The sequence below is a fragment of the Scyliorhinus torazame genome, chromosome 18, assembly GCF_047496885.1.
Source record: "Scyliorhinus torazame isolate Kashiwa2021f chromosome 18, sScyTor2.1, whole genome shotgun sequence".
NCBI classification, from domain to species: domain Eukaryota; kingdom Metazoa; phylum Chordata; class Chondrichthyes; order Carcharhiniformes; family Scyliorhinidae; genus Scyliorhinus; species Scyliorhinus torazame.
In genome coordinates this window covers 7,690,429-7,710,330 of record NC_092724.1, presented here as the reverse complement: position 1 = coordinate 7,710,330, position 19,902 = coordinate 7,690,429, and the positions used below count along the sequence as shown (strand labels likewise).

Sequence of the window (19,902 nt, the reverse complement as noted above, 5' to 3'; positions counted from 1 at the left end):
CCATTTCTCTCAGCTGGAATGGGTTTCAACAATCCTTGAACATTTCACTTTAAAAGAGAGTGCCTCGATAAGAGCTTTGTGCCATCTTGAAGAGGAATATTTAAATAAAGACTAATCCTGTATGAATCACTTGAGTTAGAAACTATCCCAGGAATGGGCAGCACGGTAGCACAAGTGGATAGCACTGTTGCTTCACAGCGACAGGGTCCCAGGTTCGATTCCCCGCTGGGTCACTGGCTGTGTGGAGTCTGCACGTTCTCCCAGTGTCTGCGTGGGTTTCCTCCGGCTGCTCCAGTTTCTTCCTACAGTCCAAAGACGTGCAGGTTAGGTGGATTGGCCATGATAAATTGCCCTTAGTGACCAAAACAGTTCGGAGGGGTTATTGGGTTACGGGGATGGGGTGGAAGTGAGGGCTTAAGTGGGTCGGTGCAGACTTGATGGGCTGAATGGCCTCCTTCTGCACTGTATGTTCTGTGTTCCATAAATGCTGCCAGCATTATCCCCACCTCCTCCTTCTCTTTGCTTTCCCATTGATGACGGCGTCCTTCTCCCGCCTGACCAAACTCTCCAAAATGCCCCCTCCAAAACTTTCCCACCCCTTGTAAGGATCCTCCTGTTTAAACCTGGTTTCCCTTATGTATACCCTTTATTTTCTGTTATCCTTTTATGTGCCTGGACAGTTGCTGGGATTTATGTCTTTCAGATCGGCTGCACTCGCAATTTTAAGACAAAATGTGACACTCCCGCCGGCAGATGAGCTATTTGGTCTGACCTCAGGACACCCCCTGGTGAGGAGTGCTTCATCTTGATGGACTTGGCTGGCAGCCAACCAGTTATTTTAAATTCCCGGGATGCTGATTGGGTCTGATCGTTCCGGAATGTCCCTTACCTTGTGAGACTGCGTACTTTTGTTTTCAGTGTTCATTTGAACTCAAGAGCTGAACAGAATTCTTTTAACTGTCTCTCCCATAAAGGCTGGAACTCTCTCTCTCTCTAATGCCTCGGCCAAGGCTCACTCCGGGTAAATGGAGCAGTCAGCGTTTTCCTCTTTACACAGCTAGTGAGTATTTACAGCCTGAAGATTGAGCTGGGGAAACATTCCAGATTCCTCTCCCTGTAAGGTTACCAGATCATTCTAAGGCCTCGTAGAAGTGGCATGGTGGCACAGTGGTTAGCACTGCTCCTTCACAGCGCCAGGGACCCGGGTTCAATTCTAGCATTGGGTGACTGTGTGGAGTTTGTACGTTCTCCTCATGTCTGCGTGGGTTTCCTCCGGGTGCTCCAGTTTCCTCCCACAGTCCAAAGATTTCATAGATTTCATAGAATTTACAGTGCAGAAGGAGGCCATTCGGCCCATCGAGTCTGCACCGGCTCTTGGAAAGAGCACCCTATCCGAGGTCCACACCTCTACCCTATCCCCATAACCCAGTAACCCCACCCAACACTACTGGCAATTTTGGACACTAAGGGCAATTTAGCATGGCCAATCCACCTAACCTGCACATCTTTGGACTGTGGGAGGAAACCGGAGCACCCGGAGGAAACCCACGCACACACGGGGGAGGATGTGCAGACTCCGCACAGACAGTGACCCAAGCCGGAATCGAACCTGGGACCCTGGAGCTGTGAAGCAATTGTGCTATCCACAATGCTACCGTGCTGCCCAAAATTTAGAGTATCCAATTCACTTTTTCCAATTAAGGGGCAATTTAGCATGGCCAATCCACCTACCCTGCACATCTTTTGGGTTGTGGGGGCAAGACCCACACAAACACGGGGAGAATGTGCAAACTCCACATGGACAGTGACCCAGAGCCGGGATCGAACCTGGGACCTCAGCGCCGTGAGGCAGCAGTGCTAACCCACTGCGCCACCGTGCTGCCCTGATGTGCAGATTAGCTGGATTGGCCATGCTAAATTTCCCTTTAGTGTCCAAATAGGGAATGTGGGGTTTCGGGGAAAAGTTGGGGGTCGTGTGTCTAGATAGGGTTCTCATTCAGAGGATGGTGCCGACTCGATGGGTGAATGACTTCCTTCTGCACTGTAGAGATTCTAAGAGTCTATGAAGCTGTCTCTCTGCTACTCTGTTTATCTGAGACAAGCTGTTAATCAGTTCACTAAAGCTGGCAACAAATAAGAAATTGAACAGACCTGAAGTGCATCTTCTGTGTGAAGGCCAAGGTTAACACAAGTTAAAGTGTCTCCCTGGAGGGGATCCCACAGCCAGAGAGTCCGGCCTGAATGTTCCAGCCAGAAGATCCAAACCAACGGCTGGTATCAGCACACCGTGTCCAGGGAAGATAGCCGGCTACAACAATCTCAATATCAGCAACAAGGACACTTATCTCTCTTTCTTCCATTTTAATATCTATCATTTTATCCCTTTCCCTTGTGTGTGGGTCTGTCTTGATCTATTTGGGTAGAGAGTGGGAGAAGTAATAGATTAGCTGGCTGATATTCTGGCTAATATTCTATGATAATCATCGCATCTCTTATCTCTATTGATGTTACAACTAAAATTTTTTTGTGTTTCACTTGGGCAGCACAGTTGTTAGCACATAGTGGTTAGCACAGTTGCTTCACAGCTCCAGGGTCCCAGGTTCGATACCTGGCTTGGGTCACTGTTGGTGTGGAGTCTGCATGTTCTCCCAGTGTGTGCATGGGTTTCCTCTGGGTGCTCCGGTTTCCTCCCACAGTCCAAAGATGTGATTAGGTGGATTGGCCATTCTAAATTGCCCTTAGTGTCCAAAAAGATTAGGTGGGGTTACGGGGATAGGATGGAGCTTAAGTAGGGTGCTCGTTCCAGGGGCCAGTGCAGACTCGATGGGCTGAATGGCTTCCTTCTGCACTGTAAATTCTTTGATTCTATGCAATCTGGTGCCTCAAGTCATTGGAGCAGTCAAGGGTCAAAGACCTCAGAAACTATATATATATGGATTATTGGTTAATTCACTTATGTTAGGTCTCCGGGGCCAGTGGGGCTGGAATTGACCACGCAGTAATCCAGGCTGTCCTAACACCCTTTTCTTCTCCTCTGCTTCCCCCACCATTAAGAACTTCCTTGAAAACATATTTCCAAAGAAGCTGTTGGTTCCAACTACCAATCTCTTCCATGGTTTACCTTCTTCCATTTCCCTTTCTTGCCACCTCTTCAGGTAAAATATCTTGATGAATTTCTCTAAAGCCACCACGTGTACGCAAGTTGCAGCTGATTTAAGAGATGGGTAGAGTATGTGCAATAAAAACATTACATTATTGGAGATATGACAATTGCCCCAGGCAAGAATCTGAAGCCCTCAACAGGTTGAGGTTAAGTAACATGTGACCAAAGTGCAGCTCGTTCTCAAGCCAGCTGAATGAAATTATTCTGCATTATTTCAATTGCATAGAAACAAAGATGATGATTTACAACAAACTACAACATTTAATCTCCCACTGCACCAATGACCTAGAATATTGTGGCAGAAAGCTGCGCATCCCCATTACCTTTTGACTTATCTTAGTTACTTGCACCCTGCAGCATCAGTTTGGGGATCCCTCACAGCGGACACCAAACAGTTGATTAGTTACTGGCCTGTGTGTGGCGCGTAATTACGTGGGTACTCACCGAAAGAAACACCATGCAGTACATTCCAAACGATGAGTGGCCGGAATAAAACGACAACCTGCAAAATATTCAATAGATAGTTAACATGGAACATAGAACAGTACAACACAGTACAGGCCCTTCAGCCCACAATGTTGTGCCGACCATTTATCCTAATCCAAGATCAACCTAATCCACTCCCCTTCAATTTACTGCTGTCCATGTGCCTGTCCAAGAGTCGCTTAAATGTCCCAATGACTCCGACTCCACCACCTCCGCTGGCAGTGCATTCCAACACCGACCACTGTGTAAAGAACCTACCTCTGACATCTCCCCTATACCTTCCTCCAATCACCTTAAAATTATACACCCTCGTGACAGCCACTTCCGCCCTGGGAAAAAGTCTCTGGCTATCCATTCTATCCATGCCTTTCATCACCTTGTACACCTCTATCAAGTCACCTCTCTGCCTTAGCTGAAGAAAATATACAGCATCACAGCTTGGCATGCACCAGCCAGGGGATAGGAATGTGCAAGGATGGATCCCAACCCCATTATTGTACAAATAGATCTCTACCATTCTTAATGATGAAATTACATTTACAGGCCATCAGTGAATGGTGGAGTATTGAATTTGGAGTTTGCATCCAGAAATAATTTTGAGCTTCTTTATAAAAAGAAATCAGAATCCAATTAAAAAAAAAAAAAAAAAAAAAAAAAAAAAAAAAAAAAAAAAAATCGCTCTTTTGAAGTTGCCGATTCGTGGTAGTGCATTGTTCAATGGGCACTGGCCTCTCTCCCATATTTCATCCACTAGTAATTTCGAATAAGGAGTATCATCAGATTACTGTGTGGGGTGCCACAATTGGGACCAATTTAGGTAACTTGCACTTCGATGAAGGCAGGTGGGTCTTTAAAGCTGCTGCTTTCAGCTTCAATAGTCTTGAAGCCACTTTGGAAGAGGAACTGCTTCAAACGGGAGGCAATGATACAGGAAGTCACAAGACCAGGTCTGGCGCTAAACGTACGCAAATTGTTGTTGTTTCATTCGGATGAAGCGGTAGGGTAATCTGTAAAAGATCCCAAGTAATTTCCCCATTAGCCAATGTCTTTCAAACATGGCCAATAGAGTTCCGCTAGGCCAATGTCTGAACAGGCTGGTCCTTACCCAGATGTGTTGTGAGAGTATCCAGTTAGATCTCTCCTTTGTTCTGTGCAAAGTTAGTAGGTCTGAGTGGGAGAGACAGACGATGTTGTTACAATGGCCACTGTGTCCTTAGACCAGGCAATGAAAGAATTACTATTCAATGACCCCTGCTGGAATGTGCACAGATAAACTCTACGGAAATAAAGGAATGAGGCAATGTTACCCAGAATATCAGATCCTATTCAGTATCTTCCATGACAGCAGAAGAGATTTTTAAAAATAAATTTAAAGTACCTAATTCTTTTTTCCCCAATTAAGGGGCAATTTAGCGTAGCCAATCCACCTACCCTGCACATCTTTGGGTTATGGGGGGTGAAATCCACACAGACATGGGTAGAATGATTGCCCAGAGGCCATCTCTTCTGCTGTCGGGCGGCACGGTAGCACAGTGGTTAGCACTGCTGCCTCACAGCTCCAGGGACCCAGATTCCACCCTCGGGTGGCTGTCTGTGTGGAGTCTGCGTGTTCTCCCAGTGTGTGTGTAAGTGGGTTTCCTCCGGGTGCTCTGGTTTCCTCCTACAGTCCAAAGATGTGCAGGTTAGGTGGATTGGCCATGCTAAATTGCCCTTTCGTGTCCGAAAGGTTAGGTTGGCTTACTGGGTTATGGGGACAGGGTGGAGGCGTGGGCTTAAGTAGGGTGCTCTATTCAAGGGCTGGTGCAGATTCGATGGGCCGATTGGCCTCCATCTGCACTGTAAATTCTATATTCAATGTGGAAACTCCACATGCACAGTGACCCAGGGCCGGGATGGAACCCCGGGACCGGGTGCCGTGAGGCAGCAATGCTAACCACTGCGCCACCTGACAGCAGAAGAGATGGCCTCTGGGATTTTAAGTGCAGTTTTTCCTCTCTTTTGCAGATATTATTAGAGACCAACTGGACATGTAGTGAGTTCATCCTCCATATTGAACAACGGGCTGGTCAGTGGCAGTTTCTTCATGCATGGTACCATGGCTTTGCACTGTTCAAGAGTGGTCAGAAATCCTGTGCCACAAAGGGGAAACAATGCAGGAAGGAAGCACGTGGGCAAAAGCCAGGTTCACAGCAGACTTCTTCTTTGCCGAAGCCCTTCAACATTTGCCTGCACTGAGCAGTTGGTGAAGAGTAAGCTGGGACAAGGCCCTGGGCTTCCAACCTTTAAAACATTTGGTGGGCATACAAGTAGCCCTGTCACGCTGAAGACAAATATCCATTGTGCACCTGGATGAGGAAATGGGTGGCACGGTAGCACAGTGGTTAGCACTGTTGCTTCACAGCGCCAGGGTCTCGGGTTCGAACCCCGGCGTGGGTCACTAACAGCGGAGTCTGCACGTTTGCCCCACGTCTGCGCCGGTCTCACCCCCACAACCCAGGTTAGGTGGACTGGCCACACTAAATTGCCCCTTAAATGGAAAAAAATAATTGGGTACTCTAAATTTATTTGTTTAAATTTAAGCCTACTTGTGACACTAATAAAGATTATTATTATTAGATTCAGACTTGGCACACGGTTGGTGGGAAGAAAAAGAGGTCAAATATGAGAATAAGCACTCGTATTCAGAGGGCTCAATGCCTAATGTGACCAATAGAATGAGAAGCAGGCAACAGGCTGCGGCCTACGTTTCCTGTAGTCAGGGTCACTGATGGTTTCGATGACGTGTTGACTATTGGAAATACAGAGCCATTCTTACAACCTGGTAGCCGGGCCAGGCAGGTCCTCCAAGGTAATGTTTTTAAAAATAAATTTAGAGTACCCAATTCATTTCTTTTTCCAATTAAGGGGCAATTTAGTGTGGCCAATCCACCTACCCTGCACATCTTTGGGTTGTGGGGGCGAAACCCACGCAGACACTCGGAGAATGTGCAAACTCCACACGGACAGTGACCCAGAGCCGGGATCGAACCTGGGACCTCGGCGCCGTGATGCATCAGGGCTAACCCACTGTGCCACCGTGCAGCCCACCTCCAAGGTAATGTTGACGATTAACCAATCACTGTGGTTCAATGTTATACCGGTTTCTAGGGACAGAGACCTTCTCCCCATCAATTTGGGTTCATTTTGTTTCAGACTCCAAAACCCTAGGTAAAATTTTCCCTGGTGAACAAACAGTTGGGTTTGATCTCTTGGTACCCAACGCAATTTGGGTGGAGTGGGGTGGTGGGCAATAATCACCCTAGGATTTGGCACTGCCAAGTTGCACCTTTCTTGCTGCAGGACCTTTGCGTACACACTCCCGATCAGAGACTGATACCCTACACAGCCGATTTCTCAGCCAGCAGCCTAGTTTGCACTCTTAAAACTGGCGAGAGGATTTGTGTGCGTGTCAGACATATGGCGGACTCAAATTTCTTTTTAAACAGGCACAGACTATGGACTGGATCCAAGCATTCAGAGTCTGCAGAGCTCAGTACTGCCTCTATTTGAAGAAGGAGGCTTATGTAAAGATGAGACATGAAGGTTCAGTTAGGGCGCTCGAGAGTTACAAGTTAGCTAGGAAGGACCTAAAGAGAGAGCTAAGAAGAGCCAGGAGGGGACATGAGAAGTCTTCGGCAGGTAGGATCAAGGATAACCCTAAAGCTTTCTATAGATATGTCAGGAATAAAAGAATGACTAGGGTAAGAGTAGGGCCAGTCAAGGATAGTAGTGGGAAGTTGTGCATGGAGTCCGAGAAGATTGGAGAGGTGCTAAATGAATATTTTTCGTCAGTATTCACACAAGAAAAAGACAATGTTGTCGAGGAGAATACTGAGATTCAGGCTATTAGACTAGAAGGGCTTGAGGTTCATAAGGAGGAGGTGTTAGCAATTCTGGAAAGTGTGAAAATAGATACGTCCCCTGGGCCGGATGGGATTTATCCTAGGATTCTCTGGGAAGCTAGGGAGGAGATTGCTGAGCCTTTGGCTTTGATCTTTAAGTCATCTTTGTCTACAGGAATAGTGCCAGAAGACTGGAGGATAGCAAATGTTGTCCCCTTGTTCAAGAAGGGGAGTAGAGACAACCCCGGTAACTATAGACCAGTGAGCCTTACTTCTGTTGTGGGCAAAATCTTGGAAAGGTTTAGAAGAGATAGGATGTCTAATCATCTGGAAATGAATAATTTGATTAGAGATAGTCAACACGGTTTTGTGAAGGGTAGGTCGTACCTCACAAACCTTTTTGAGTTCTTTGAGAAGGTGACCAAAGAGGTGAATGAGGGTAAAGCAGTTGATGTGGTGTATATGGATTTCAGTAAAGCATTTGATAAGGTTCCCCATGGTAGGCTACTGCAGAAAATACGGAGGCATGGGATTCAGGGTGATTTAGCAGTTTGGATCAGAAATTGGCTAGCTGGAAGAAGACAAAGGGTGGTGGTTGATGGGAAATGTTCAGACTGGAGTCCAGTTACTAGTGGTGTACCACAAGGATCTGTTTTGGGGCCATTGCTGTTTGTAATTTTTATAAATGACCTGGAGGAGGGCGTAGATGGATGGGCGAGTAAATTTGCAGATGACAGTAAAGTCGGTGGAGTTGTGGATAGTGCGGAAGGATGTTACAAGTTACAGAAGGACATAGATAAGCTGCAGCGCTGGGCTGAAAGGTGGCAAATGGAGTTTAATGCAGAAAAGTGTGAGGTGATTCATTTTGGAAGGAATAATAGGAAGACAGAATACTGGGCTAATGGTAAGATTCTTGGCAGTGTGGATGAGCAGAGAGATCTTGGGGTCCACGTACATAGATCCCTGAAAGTTGCCACCCAGGTTGAGAGGGCTGTTAAGAAGGCGTACGGTGTGTTAGCTTTTATTGGCAGAGGGATTGAGTTTCGGAGCCATGAGGTCATGTTGCAGCTGTACAAAACTCTGGTGAGGCCGCATTTGGAGTATTGCGCGCAATTCTTGTCGCCGCATTATAGGAAGGATGTGGAAGCATTGGAAAGGGTGCAGAGGACATTTACCAGAATGTCGCCTGGTATGGAGGGAAGATCTTATGGGGAAAGGCTGAGGGACCTGAGGCTGTTTTCGTTAGAGAGAAGAAGGTTAAGAGGTGGCTTAATTGAGGCATACAAGATGATTAGAGGATTGGATAGGGTGGACAGTGAGAGCCTTTTTCCTCGGATGGTGATGTCTAGCACAAGGGGACATACCTTTAAATTGAGGGGAGATAGATATAGGACAGATGTCAGAGGTAGGTTCTTTACTCGGAGAGTAGTAAGGGTGTGGAATGCCCTGCCAGCAACAGCAGTGGACTCGCCAACATTAAGGGCATTCAAATGGTCATTGGATAGACATATGGATGATAAGGGAATAGTGTAGATGGGCTTTAGAGTGATTTCATAGATTATCATAGAATTTACAGTGCAGAAGGAGGCAATTCGGCCCATCGAGTCTACACCAGCTTGGAAAGAGCACCCTACCCAAGGTCAACACCTCCACCCGATCCCCATAACCCAGCAACCCCACCCAACACTAAGGGCAATTTTGGACACTATGGGCAATTTAGCATGGCAAATCCACCTAACCCGCACATCTTTGGACTGTGGGAGGAAACCGGAGCACCCGGAGGAAACCCACGCACACACGGGGAGGACATGCAGACTCCGCACAGACAGTGACCCAAGCCGGAATCAAACCTATCCACAATGCTACCGTGCTGCCCCACGGGTTTCACAGGTTGGCGCAACAACGAGGGCCGAAGGGCCTGTACTGCGCTGTAATGTTGTATGTTCTATGGTGCATTACGCCCAAACCACTGATCCAGTGTTTACAGTCTACAGTATGCAAAGTAGCAAATCACACCACTGATTCAACAAAGTCAATGGGATATGAAATAATCGATACCAATACGGCCATTTTCACTATTCCACTTTAAGTACAAGTTACTGATTGTTCTATTCAGTTTGAGCTGCTCCGAAAGCAGGCTCACAAGATGAGCAAACATTCTGATTTGGCAAATAAGCAAAGGATCAAAGTTGCCCAATGGCAGGAAGTACAGAGGGCCACACCACTGGCAGTGGAGCTGAACAGCTTGAAACACAAGACAGAGCTGGCATCAATCAGGACTCAGAATGGACGTCCGGAGACTTCCAAAAATTCTCAATTTCCCCGACCGTTTTCTCCCCCATCCTTACAGAATGGCATTTGCAGATGCCGAGATTCAGGAATCTGTTCAGCTCAGACTCAGGATATAGAAAAGGAGGTGCTAAAAAGGAATAAACAAGTCAAAAAGCTGCTAGTTTTATATTGGCCAGTCCAGCGGTGGGAGATTACTGTTGATATTTGCTTGCAGAGGCAAATTCATGCCTTTTTAATAATAAAAGGATTTACTAATACTCTTAAACACACAACAATTTAAACGTTAAACTTGCTTTCTTTTCTTTCAGAAAAATCCTGATTAACTGTTTCTGGGACCTCACACCGGAACTTGGAGAAATAGGGCCTTTCTGCCCTTTGACCCTGCTCCGCCATTCAATCAGTACTGGGCTGGTTTTTAGGGGCTGGTTTAGCACACTGGGCTAAAGTGCTGGCTTTTAAAGCAGACCAAGGCAGGCCAACAGCACGGTTCAATTCCCGTACGAGCCTCCCCGAACAGGCGCCAGAATGTGGCGACTAGGGGCTTTTCACAGTAACTTCATTTGAAGCCTACTTGTGACAATAAGCGATTTTCATTTCATTTCATCAGATCATGGCTGATCTCTTCCTGGTCTCAAATCCACCTCCCTACCTGTCCCCAATATCCTTTTAACCTGTTTTTTTTTTTTTTTTTAAAATCAGAAATTACTCTATCTCCTTTTAACTAGTAGACCTGGGACATGGGCAGCATTGTGGATAGCACAATTGCTTCACAGCTCCAGGGTCCCAGGTTCGATTCCGGCTTGGGTCACTGTCTGTGCGGAGTCTGCACATCCTCCCCGTGTGTGCGTGGGTTTCCTCCGGGTGCTCCGGTTTCCTCCCACAGTCCAAAGATGTGTGGTGGATTGGCCATGATAAATTGCCCTTAGTGTTGGGTGGGGTTACTGGGTTATGGGGATAGGGTGGAGGTGTTGACCTAGGGTAGGGTGCTCTTTCCAAGAGCCGGTGTAGACTCGATGGGCCGAATGGCCTCCTTCTGCACTGTAAATTCTATCATATTCTATGGACAAGTCGAGCCATATTTAAAATGATTAAGCAGTAATATTCGCATGACTCAGCAATTACAGTACAAATTTAAAATAAAGTGAAATGAGCAGGAAAGGAATAGTCTGATTAACAAAACAAAATATTTTAAAATTCTATAATTTTGAAATGTTACTTAATGTTATGACCTGTGTATGAACGCTTGTGATGGTGCTGAAGGACATTAATGTTGTGAAATAGAACACTTTTACAGTGGACACCTGGTCTTGGGTGTGTATACTCAGCGTGACCTTGGTGTCCTCGTGCATCAGTTGCTGAAAGTTAGCGCGAAGGTACAGCAGGCAGTAAGGAAGGCAAATGTATGTTGGCCTTCATAGCGAGAGGATTTGAGTTCAGAGAGATGTTTCACTGAAATTGTATAGGATGTTGGTGAGGCCACACCTAGAATATTGTGAGCAGTTTTGGTGTCCTTATCTGAGGAAGGATGTTCTTGCTATGGAGGGAGCGCGGCGAAGGTTTACCAGGCTGATTCCTGGGATGGCAGGACTGTCATATCAGGAGAGACTAAATCAGTTAGGATTATATTAATTGGAGTTTAGCAGAGAGGGAGGGGATCTCATAGAAACTTATAAAACTCTAACAGGATTAGACAGGGTAGATTCAGAAAGAATGTTCCCGATGGTGGGAGAGTCCAGAACTAGGGGTCATAGTTTGAGGGAAAGCGATAAACCTTTAGGACTGAGGCGAGGAGAAATGTCTTCACCCAGAGAGGGGTGAATCTGTGGAATTCGCTCCCACAGAAAGTAGTTGAGGCCAAAACGTTGTGTAATTTCGAGAAGGAATTATATACAGCTCTTGGGGCTAAAGGGAGCAACAGATATGGGGGGAGGGGGGGGGGGGGGAAAAGGAGGGATCAGGGTATTGAACTTGATGATCAGCCATGATCACAATGAATGGCAGAGCAGGCTCGAAGGGCCGAATGGCCTCCTCCTGCTTCTATTTTCTATGTGTACTGCACTGGTGATTTTTAGAAAATTCTTCCATGGGCTGCGAGCAGAATTTATTGGGCATTCCCAAGTCCCCTTGAGAAGGTGGCGGCGAGCAGCCTTCTTGGACCGTAGGTACATCCACATGGTGCTGTTAGCAATCTGACCCAGTGACAGTGAAGGAACAGCGATATGGTTCCCAAGTCAGGGCGCGGAGCGGTTCGGAAAGAAACCTCCAGGTGGCAGTGTTCCCATGTGCCAGTTGTGTTTGTCCGAAGTCGTGGGTTTGGAAGGTACTGTTCAGGGAGGCTTGGCGAGTTGCTGCAGTGCATTTTGTACATGGTACACACTGCTGCCAATGTGCACACGTGGTGGGGGAAGTGACTATTTAAAGCAATGGATGAGGTGTCAATCAAGTGGACCACTTTGTCCTGGGTAGTGTCGAGTATCGAGAGTGTTGGAGCTGCGCTTGACCAAGCAAGTGGAGAGTATTCCATTAAACTCCCGACTTGTGCCTTGAGGACAGACTTTGGGAACTACTGGCCATAGAATTGCCAACCTAAGGCCTACTCTTGCAGCCGCAGCATTTTTTATAGCAGGTCCAGTTCAGTTCATGGTCCCAACTCACTGAACACGCTTGGCAGGTTAGTGTGTAATAGTGCTCAGTTAGGGGCAGTTTTTTAGCCTGTGGCTAGAAAGAATTGGATGGAGATTGGTCACATCTCCTAACCATTAAACAGAAAGAACTCAATTGTGTAACTATTTGGATTGAAATTTCAGACACTACAAAATCCACGTTTTAACTATTACTTAATTTGAATTACAAATTACCACCTTACGTTCCGGGATCTGGTTCATTTTGATGTGGACTAACTCCAATCTCATTATTGTTACCTCTGAAAAAGATAGACTGGCAATTTCTTTCATCAGATTAAAAATTGTGATAATCCATTTAATTTCTTATTGATTGTACGTCAGTTCTATAAAAGCCGCTTAATGGAAGTGACCAACATCCAGATGATGGTTGGAAGAATACTTTTAATCTAATGACCATGGTGTTGATGATCACATCAAAATTAGCTAGCATTTCCATTCTAAAGTGATTGTGAGAAAGCCAACCCATTCAAAGAACCATCGAAACGTTATGATGTAGAGGCCGTTCAGACATAGTTTCTGCATCCCGTTCGCAGATTCATTTTAATCCACTGCCATCGACCCAAGAAAAGTGACATTCTTTCTGCCTCGGAAAGCTGGCACTGATACTCAAAAGTTAATTGAAAGCGCAACACCTGGTAAAATTGACCCGTTGCTTAATTATTTGGATATTTGTGCGGTAAAGTTTCAAAGTGATTTGCAGGTTGATCAGCTACATACCTTGCCTCAGTGATATTACGAAGTGACCCCGTGCAAACGTCTATCTGGACGTACTGCGAACAGTTCACCAGTGACATATTGGGGTTACACTGAGCCAGAAAATTGGGCCGAAGACGCCCGACGGTGTATTTTGCAATGTCGGTCAACGATTGACTCACTGAAGCCCCGAATAGGAAGGTTCCCACCACCTTGTACAAGGCAGCCACATAGTTGTTGAACACGGATTTTGAATACAGCTGCTTCCGGTGAACCATGAAGGCTTCTCCGACGGTAATCTACAAAGAAGAGCAAAGGCAGGTGAGGCACACCAAAGGAACAAAAGCCCGACTAGATTCCACCACAGGTCACTTGTTGAGACTCAGTTTTGATCCCTCATTTGATTGCTGGCTAATTCCAAATGGTGGCGGTTTAAAGGGCACGGGGATATAATTGGCCTCTGTAACCTTGCACTCAGGGTGGTTAGGGGACAAAACACCAGCCCCCTACTCTTAGCTATTCTGCCAGAAGGTCAGTATGCTGGTGTGGGCAATCCTGGCTTGGCTGTGATGTCAGTCATACTTGAATAGTCTTCATTGTCAAAGATCACAGATGAAAAGTAGACTGGCTCAAGGACATTGGCCTGGAATTGCATCTCAATAGAAATGAAACCAGAAGGAGGAAAGGGGACAAGAGGAAAACCCTGGTATGAATAAGAAAACAGTAATATGCTCTAAAATTGCATTGCGCTCTGCACGCATGCAAGCAGCTGGGACAAGGTACTTTAATCAACACGCATGACTTTTGAGCTTTAAGAATGCAGGATGTTTGACTCAATGTAGTTTAGGATCAACCCACAAGGACTCAAGGAAACAGACTGAAAATCTGAAACGGAAAACACCCAACACTAAATAGGTGCCTTTATTCTGGGAATACACTACTGGGCTAAACAGTGCTTAATAGAAAATATAGCACAAAGACTTCAACCACTGTCTTGTGGGGAGTGATATTGTCACGGAACTAGTAATCCAGGGTTCAAATCCCACAGTAGATGGTGATATTTGAATTCAATAAAATTCTGGAATTAAAAGTCTAATGGTGACCCTGAAACCATTGCCGATTGTCGTTAAAAACTCATCTGGTTCACTAATGTCCTTCAGGGAAGGAAATCTGCCGTCTTTACCCGGTCTGGCCTACATGTGACTCCAGATCCACACAGCTCTTAACTTAATTCTTAACTGCCTCCCCCTGAAATAGCCCAGCAAGCCACCCAGTTCAAGGGCAATTAGCGATGGGCAACAAATGCGGGCCGAGCCAGAGACACCCATGTCCCAGGAGCGTTAAAAAAAAAAAAGATGCGGGCTTTTAGTTTTGAAAATCAGAAAGGAATGTATCTATCATTAATGCAAAATACATGGAAATCACTGTTTAGAGATTCCACAAAGGCTCACTGACTTTACCTAATGGATGGTCCCCAAAAGTGGCAAGTTACATACGCACCACAAAAGTGCCAGGCAATGACCAACTCCTACAAGAGAGGATCTAACCACCGCCCCATGACATTAAATGGCATTACCATCACTGAATTCCCCGACAATCAACAACCTGGGGGTTACCATTGATCAGAAACTGAACCGGACTAGCCATATTGGTACTGATGCTGCCAGAGCATTGCAAAGGCTCAGAATCCTACGGCGAGTTACTCACCTCCTAACCCCCCCCACCAAAGCCTGTTCACCATCTACAAGGCACAAGTCAGGAGTGTAATGGATGAGTGCAGCTCCAAGAGCTCAAGAAGCTGGACACCATCCAGGACAAAGCAACCCACATGATTGCACTCCAGCAACATTCAAACCCTCCACCACCGACGAACAGTGGCAGCCGTGTGTACCATTTACAAGATGCACTGCAATAACTCATCAAGGTTCCTTAGTCAGCACCTTCCAAGCCCACGACAATTACCATCTAGAAGTACAAGAGCAGCAGATACTTGGGATTCCCACCACCTGGAGGTTCCCCTCCAAGTCACTCACCACCCTGACTTGGAAATATATCGCCGCTCCTTCGCTGTCGCTGGGGCAAAATCATGGAACTCCCTCCCTAACAGCACTGTGGGTGTACCTACACCTCAGGGACTGCAGGGGTTCAAAAATGCAACTCACCACCACCTTGTAAAGGACAACTAGAGATCAAATTAAATGCTGCCCTAACCAATGACACCCACACCCAGTAAATGAACTTTAGATTCAATCAGCCTGTGTTGGACCCTGATCGCAGTCAGCACAGTAGCAAGATTGCTCCAGGTGGTCACGAACCTTGGGGTAAAAAAATCAACCAAGTTATCACTCGCGATAGCTGTCCAAATGATGTTCCTCTTCTAGCCTCCATCCCCCGACCCCAAACCTCTGTGATTATTAACTCCATATGAAAGTTCCCTATGTGAATAATGACCAACTGGGCCAGGTACACCGAAGGCAGAAAGGGATTGTGGGATTTCTCCTCAGGGTGAGAGGGGAGGAAATAGGTCCCCAAAAATAGATTACAATTAACAGTCAGCGTTGGTAGACCATACGGCCCTCCGCAGTCTAATGGAGTAATTGTGTTGAGTTCTGATACCAACAGCTAATAAAGCATCTGACCCAGGATCCTTTGTCAATTTGCAAAAGACTGACCAAAATAAATAGAGTGCAAAAACGCATACCTTTTCGAAAGAACATTACATCATGTTCAGTTAATGTGATCTTCTGCATTTATCCATCAGTCTTAGTATCCCTACAGTACAAAATGAGGCCATTCGGCCCATCGAGTCTGCACCGCCCATCTGAAAGGGCACTCCACCCAAGTCCACCCCCTCATTCCCCTAACCTGACCTGCACATCCCTGGACACTAAGGGGCTATTTAGCATGGCCAATCCACCTAACCTGCACATCTTTGGACAGTGGGTTGAAACCGGAGCACCCGGAGGAAACCTACGCAGACACGGGGAGAAAGTGCAAATTCCACACAGAGAATCACCCAAGGCCGGAATTGAACCCGGGTCCCTGGCGCTGTGAGGCAGCAGTGCTAACCTGCTGTGCCCCCTCTGTAGATGGTGCAGAAATGTAATGAACTACATTGGAGAGATGACTCTTTGCTTGGTTACACGGTGTCTGGAGGTTCTAACTCATACTCGAGTATGGCTCCATTGACCAGGTGCGCAAGATGGAGGCGGCTAGAGAGATTGGGGGAGTGCGAGATAAGGAGGGCAACATGGTGCTGAGCCCAGAGAGGGTCAGTGAAGTCTTCAGGGAGTTCTACGTGAAGTTCTACGAGTCGGAACCCCTTAGGGAGGGGGAGGGATGAGGCAGTTTATGGACCGGTCGAGGTTCCCGAGGGTGGAAGTGGAGCAGGTGGAGGGATTGGGGGCCCCAATTGAGTTGGAGGAGGTAGTCAGAGGGCTGGCAAGCATGCAGTCGGGCAAGGCCCCAGGTCCGGACGGCTTCCCTGTAGAATTTTATAAGAAGTTCTCGGAGCTACTGAGCCCGCTCCTGCTAAGAACCTTCAATGAGGCAAAGGAGAGAGGGACCCTCCCTCCGACGATGTCGTAGGCATTGATTTCGCTCATCTTGAAGGAGGAGAAGGACCCGCTTCAGTGTGGGTCCAACAGGCCGATATCACTCCTGAATGTAGACGCCAAACTATTGGCAAGAATTCTGGCCACCAGAATAGAGGACTGTGTCCCGGGAGTGATTGGGGAGGACCAGACAGGTTTCGTTAAGGGCAGGCAGCTGAACACGAATGAGAGGAGGCTCCTGAATATTATCATGATGCCCTCGGAGTGGGGGGGGGGCGGGGGGGGGGGGGGGGGGGGATGCGGAAGTAGTGGCTGCAATGGACGCGGAGAAGGCCTTTGATCGGGTGGAGTGGGAGTACCTGTGGGAGGCGCTAGGCAGGTTTGGATTTGGGGAGGGATTCATAGGGTGGGCCAAGCTGCTGTATCAGGCCCCTGTAGCGAGTGTGTCCACAAACCGGCTACGGTCGGAGTATTTCAGGCTGCACCGGGGGACGAGGCCATTGCGCTCAGGACTTCAAGGGATTGGACGGGGTTGGACGGGGCTGGTTCGCCGGGGCTGGGGGGTGGGAGAGAGGAACACCGGGTCTCCCTCTACGCGGTTGACCTGCTGTTGTATATTTCGGACCCGTTAGAGGGGATGGGGGGAGGTCATGCGGATCCTGAGGGACTTTGGGAGCTTCTCGGGGTATAAATTGAACGTGGGGAAGCTGTTCGTGGTCCACGCTAGGGGCCAGGAGGAGAGACTGAGGGAGCTCCCGCTCAAGATAGTGGAAAGGTTTATTTCGGTACTTGGGGATACAAGTGGCCAGGAACTGGGATGCCCTGCACAGGCTCAACTTAACCCGGCTAGTGGAGTAGATGGAGGGAGAGTTTAAAAGGTGGGATATGCTCCCGCTTTCCCTGGCGGGACGGGTGCAGACTGTGAAGATGACGGTTCTCCCCAGGTTCTGGGGAGGCTCTGCCGAACTTCTGCAGCTATTATTGGGCTGCCAATGTGGCCATGATCAGGAAGTGGATGATGGTGGAGGGGGTGGCTGGAGGCGGCGTCATGCAAAGGCACCAGCCTCGGGGCACTAGTCACGGCTCCGCTGCCGTTCTCACCGGCGCAATACACCACAAGTCCGGTGGTGACGGCGGCACTGAGGATTTGGGGGCAGTGGAGGAGACACAGGCAGGAGGAGGGGGCCTCTGTGTGAACCCCAATATGGAATAACCATAGATTTGCTCCAGGTAGGATGGATGGGGGGTTCCAAGGCTGGGATGGGGCAGGTATTAGGAGGATGGGGGACCCGTTTATAGATGGGACTTTCCCTGGCAGGCAGGCACTGGAGGAGAAGTTCTGCCTGTCCCCGGGGAATGCGTTCAGGTACCTCCAGGTTCGGCACTTTCTAAGAAAACAGGTGGGGACATTTCCGCTGCTGCCCCCACATAGGATCCAGGACAGGGTGGTGTCTGGCATCTGGGAAGGGGAGGGGAAGGTGTCCGACAGACATCAGGAGGTAGAGGAAGCCTCAGTGGAGGAGGGCAAGTGGGAGGAGGAGCTGGGTGAGGAGCTGGATGAGGGCCTGTGGGCCGACACCCTGGGCAGGATGAACTCCTCATCATGTACCAGGCTCAGTTTAATTCAGTTTAAGGTGGTGCATCGGGCGCACATAACGGCGGCAAGGATGAGTAAGGTTTTTGGGGTGGAGGACAGGTGCCCGAGATGTGCAGGGAGGCCGGCGAACCATGCCCATATGTTTTGGGCATGCCCGGCGCTTAAAGAATTCTGGCAGGGGTTTGCGAGGGTGATGTCTAGGACTTTGGACACTCAGGTGAAGGGGAGTCCAACAGTAGCGATATTTGGGGTGTCGGAGGATCCGGGAGTGCAGGAAGCGAAAGAGGCCGAGGTACTGGCCTTTGCCTCCCTGGTAGCCCGGAGACGGATCTCGTTAATGTGGAGGGACTCAAAACCCCTGAGTGTGGAGACTTGGGTTAGCGATATGGCGGGGGGTTCCTCAGCCTGGGCTTTCCTAGACTTTCTAGGGGAGCAGTAATTGTCGGCAGCAGCAGCATCCTGAGGGAGGGGGAAACTGTGAATATAATGTGAGTTTTATATGAAGACAACACCCACCTTGTTCTGTTTAATAATTCTTGTTTATTTTTATTATTTGTACTTCTATCTTTATGTAAAAACGTTGGTTGGAAAAGCTTTAATCAACCATTTATTAAAATAAAAGAAGAAAAAAAAAAAAAAAAAAAAGAGTATGGCTCCATTGAATAGTGACAGCCCTCAGGCAACTTGTCCACATAAACCCGATGACCAAGTCTGCACAATGAGTGTCAGAGTAACGTACAGTGGTGGAGATCACAGCCATATCCACTTGGGCTCTCTAAATAGTGATCAGAAGCAGAACTATGGCAGATGTATTTCCACTTCCCTAGCACTGGGACTATAAAGGGCAATCGTAATATCACAATAACCTCTGACCAAGGTTTAGCTAAACTAACAGGACTGTGAGCAGAGATCAAGACATCCTGGTCAATCTAACCAAGCTGCATATCACGGACATCACTGAACTAGTGGGAGTAGCTGCCACTTTTTAAATGCTGCCTGGCAATAAAAATTCTGAATTGATTTATATAAACGAGCTCACGACAAATAGTGTCCGGTTCATTGAGAAACAAATAGGAAATTCAGTCACTTACAATTATGACACAGACTGGAATAACAACTGCTGCCATCAGCCAATGTGAAATGGTGTCCTTTTTGTATGGGTACTTTATATTGTCATCATTGCAGTAAAATCCTCGTTTATTTGGTTGTGCCTGCAGCGTCAATACGGCAAACGGTAACGATGCTGTAAAGGGGACAGAGAAAAGAAAATCAAAGAACGTCAGAGATGGGTGTTGTGTCTGGGAATACATTTCTTGCTGGCTCTGTGTTACGTGATGCATGGTGACGCCAGCAGAGCGTTTGTGCTGGCTTTGGGCGCATCACCATCTTGATTGTATTGAGCAACACCCAACACCCTTAATAAACCTCTCATTGTGTTTTACAAGAATCCAGAGTGTGGACGCCTCCCGGCCCTTTCTCTTTGCAACAGAGAAATATAACAGGGGAGAAAATGGTTGGCGAGGATCGAGGCAGCAAAACCACTGTAGAGAAA

The 19,902-nt window shown here is 47.5% G+C and overlaps 1 protein-coding gene across 2 annotated transcripts in view; it reads right to left on the bottom strand.

The window, feature by feature from the left end:
• The window catches only part of LOC140394920 (phospholipid phosphatase 2-like), a 116,774-nt gene that overhangs the window by 14,468 nt on the left and 82,404 nt on the right, over window positions 1–19,902 (bottom strand). For both annotated transcript variants that reach the window (XM_072482111.1, XM_072482110.1), the window contains exons 3-5: window positions 19,442–19,593; window positions 13,224–13,498; window positions 3,608–3,665 (exon numbers count right to left, since the gene is read on the bottom strand). In XM_072482111.1, the coding sequence (XP_072338212.1) occupies window positions 3,608–3,665; window positions 13,224–13,498; window positions 19,442–19,593 (485 nt within the window). The remainder of the gene's footprint in view (window positions 1–3,607; window positions 3,666–13,223; window positions 13,499–19,441; window positions 19,594–19,902) is intronic.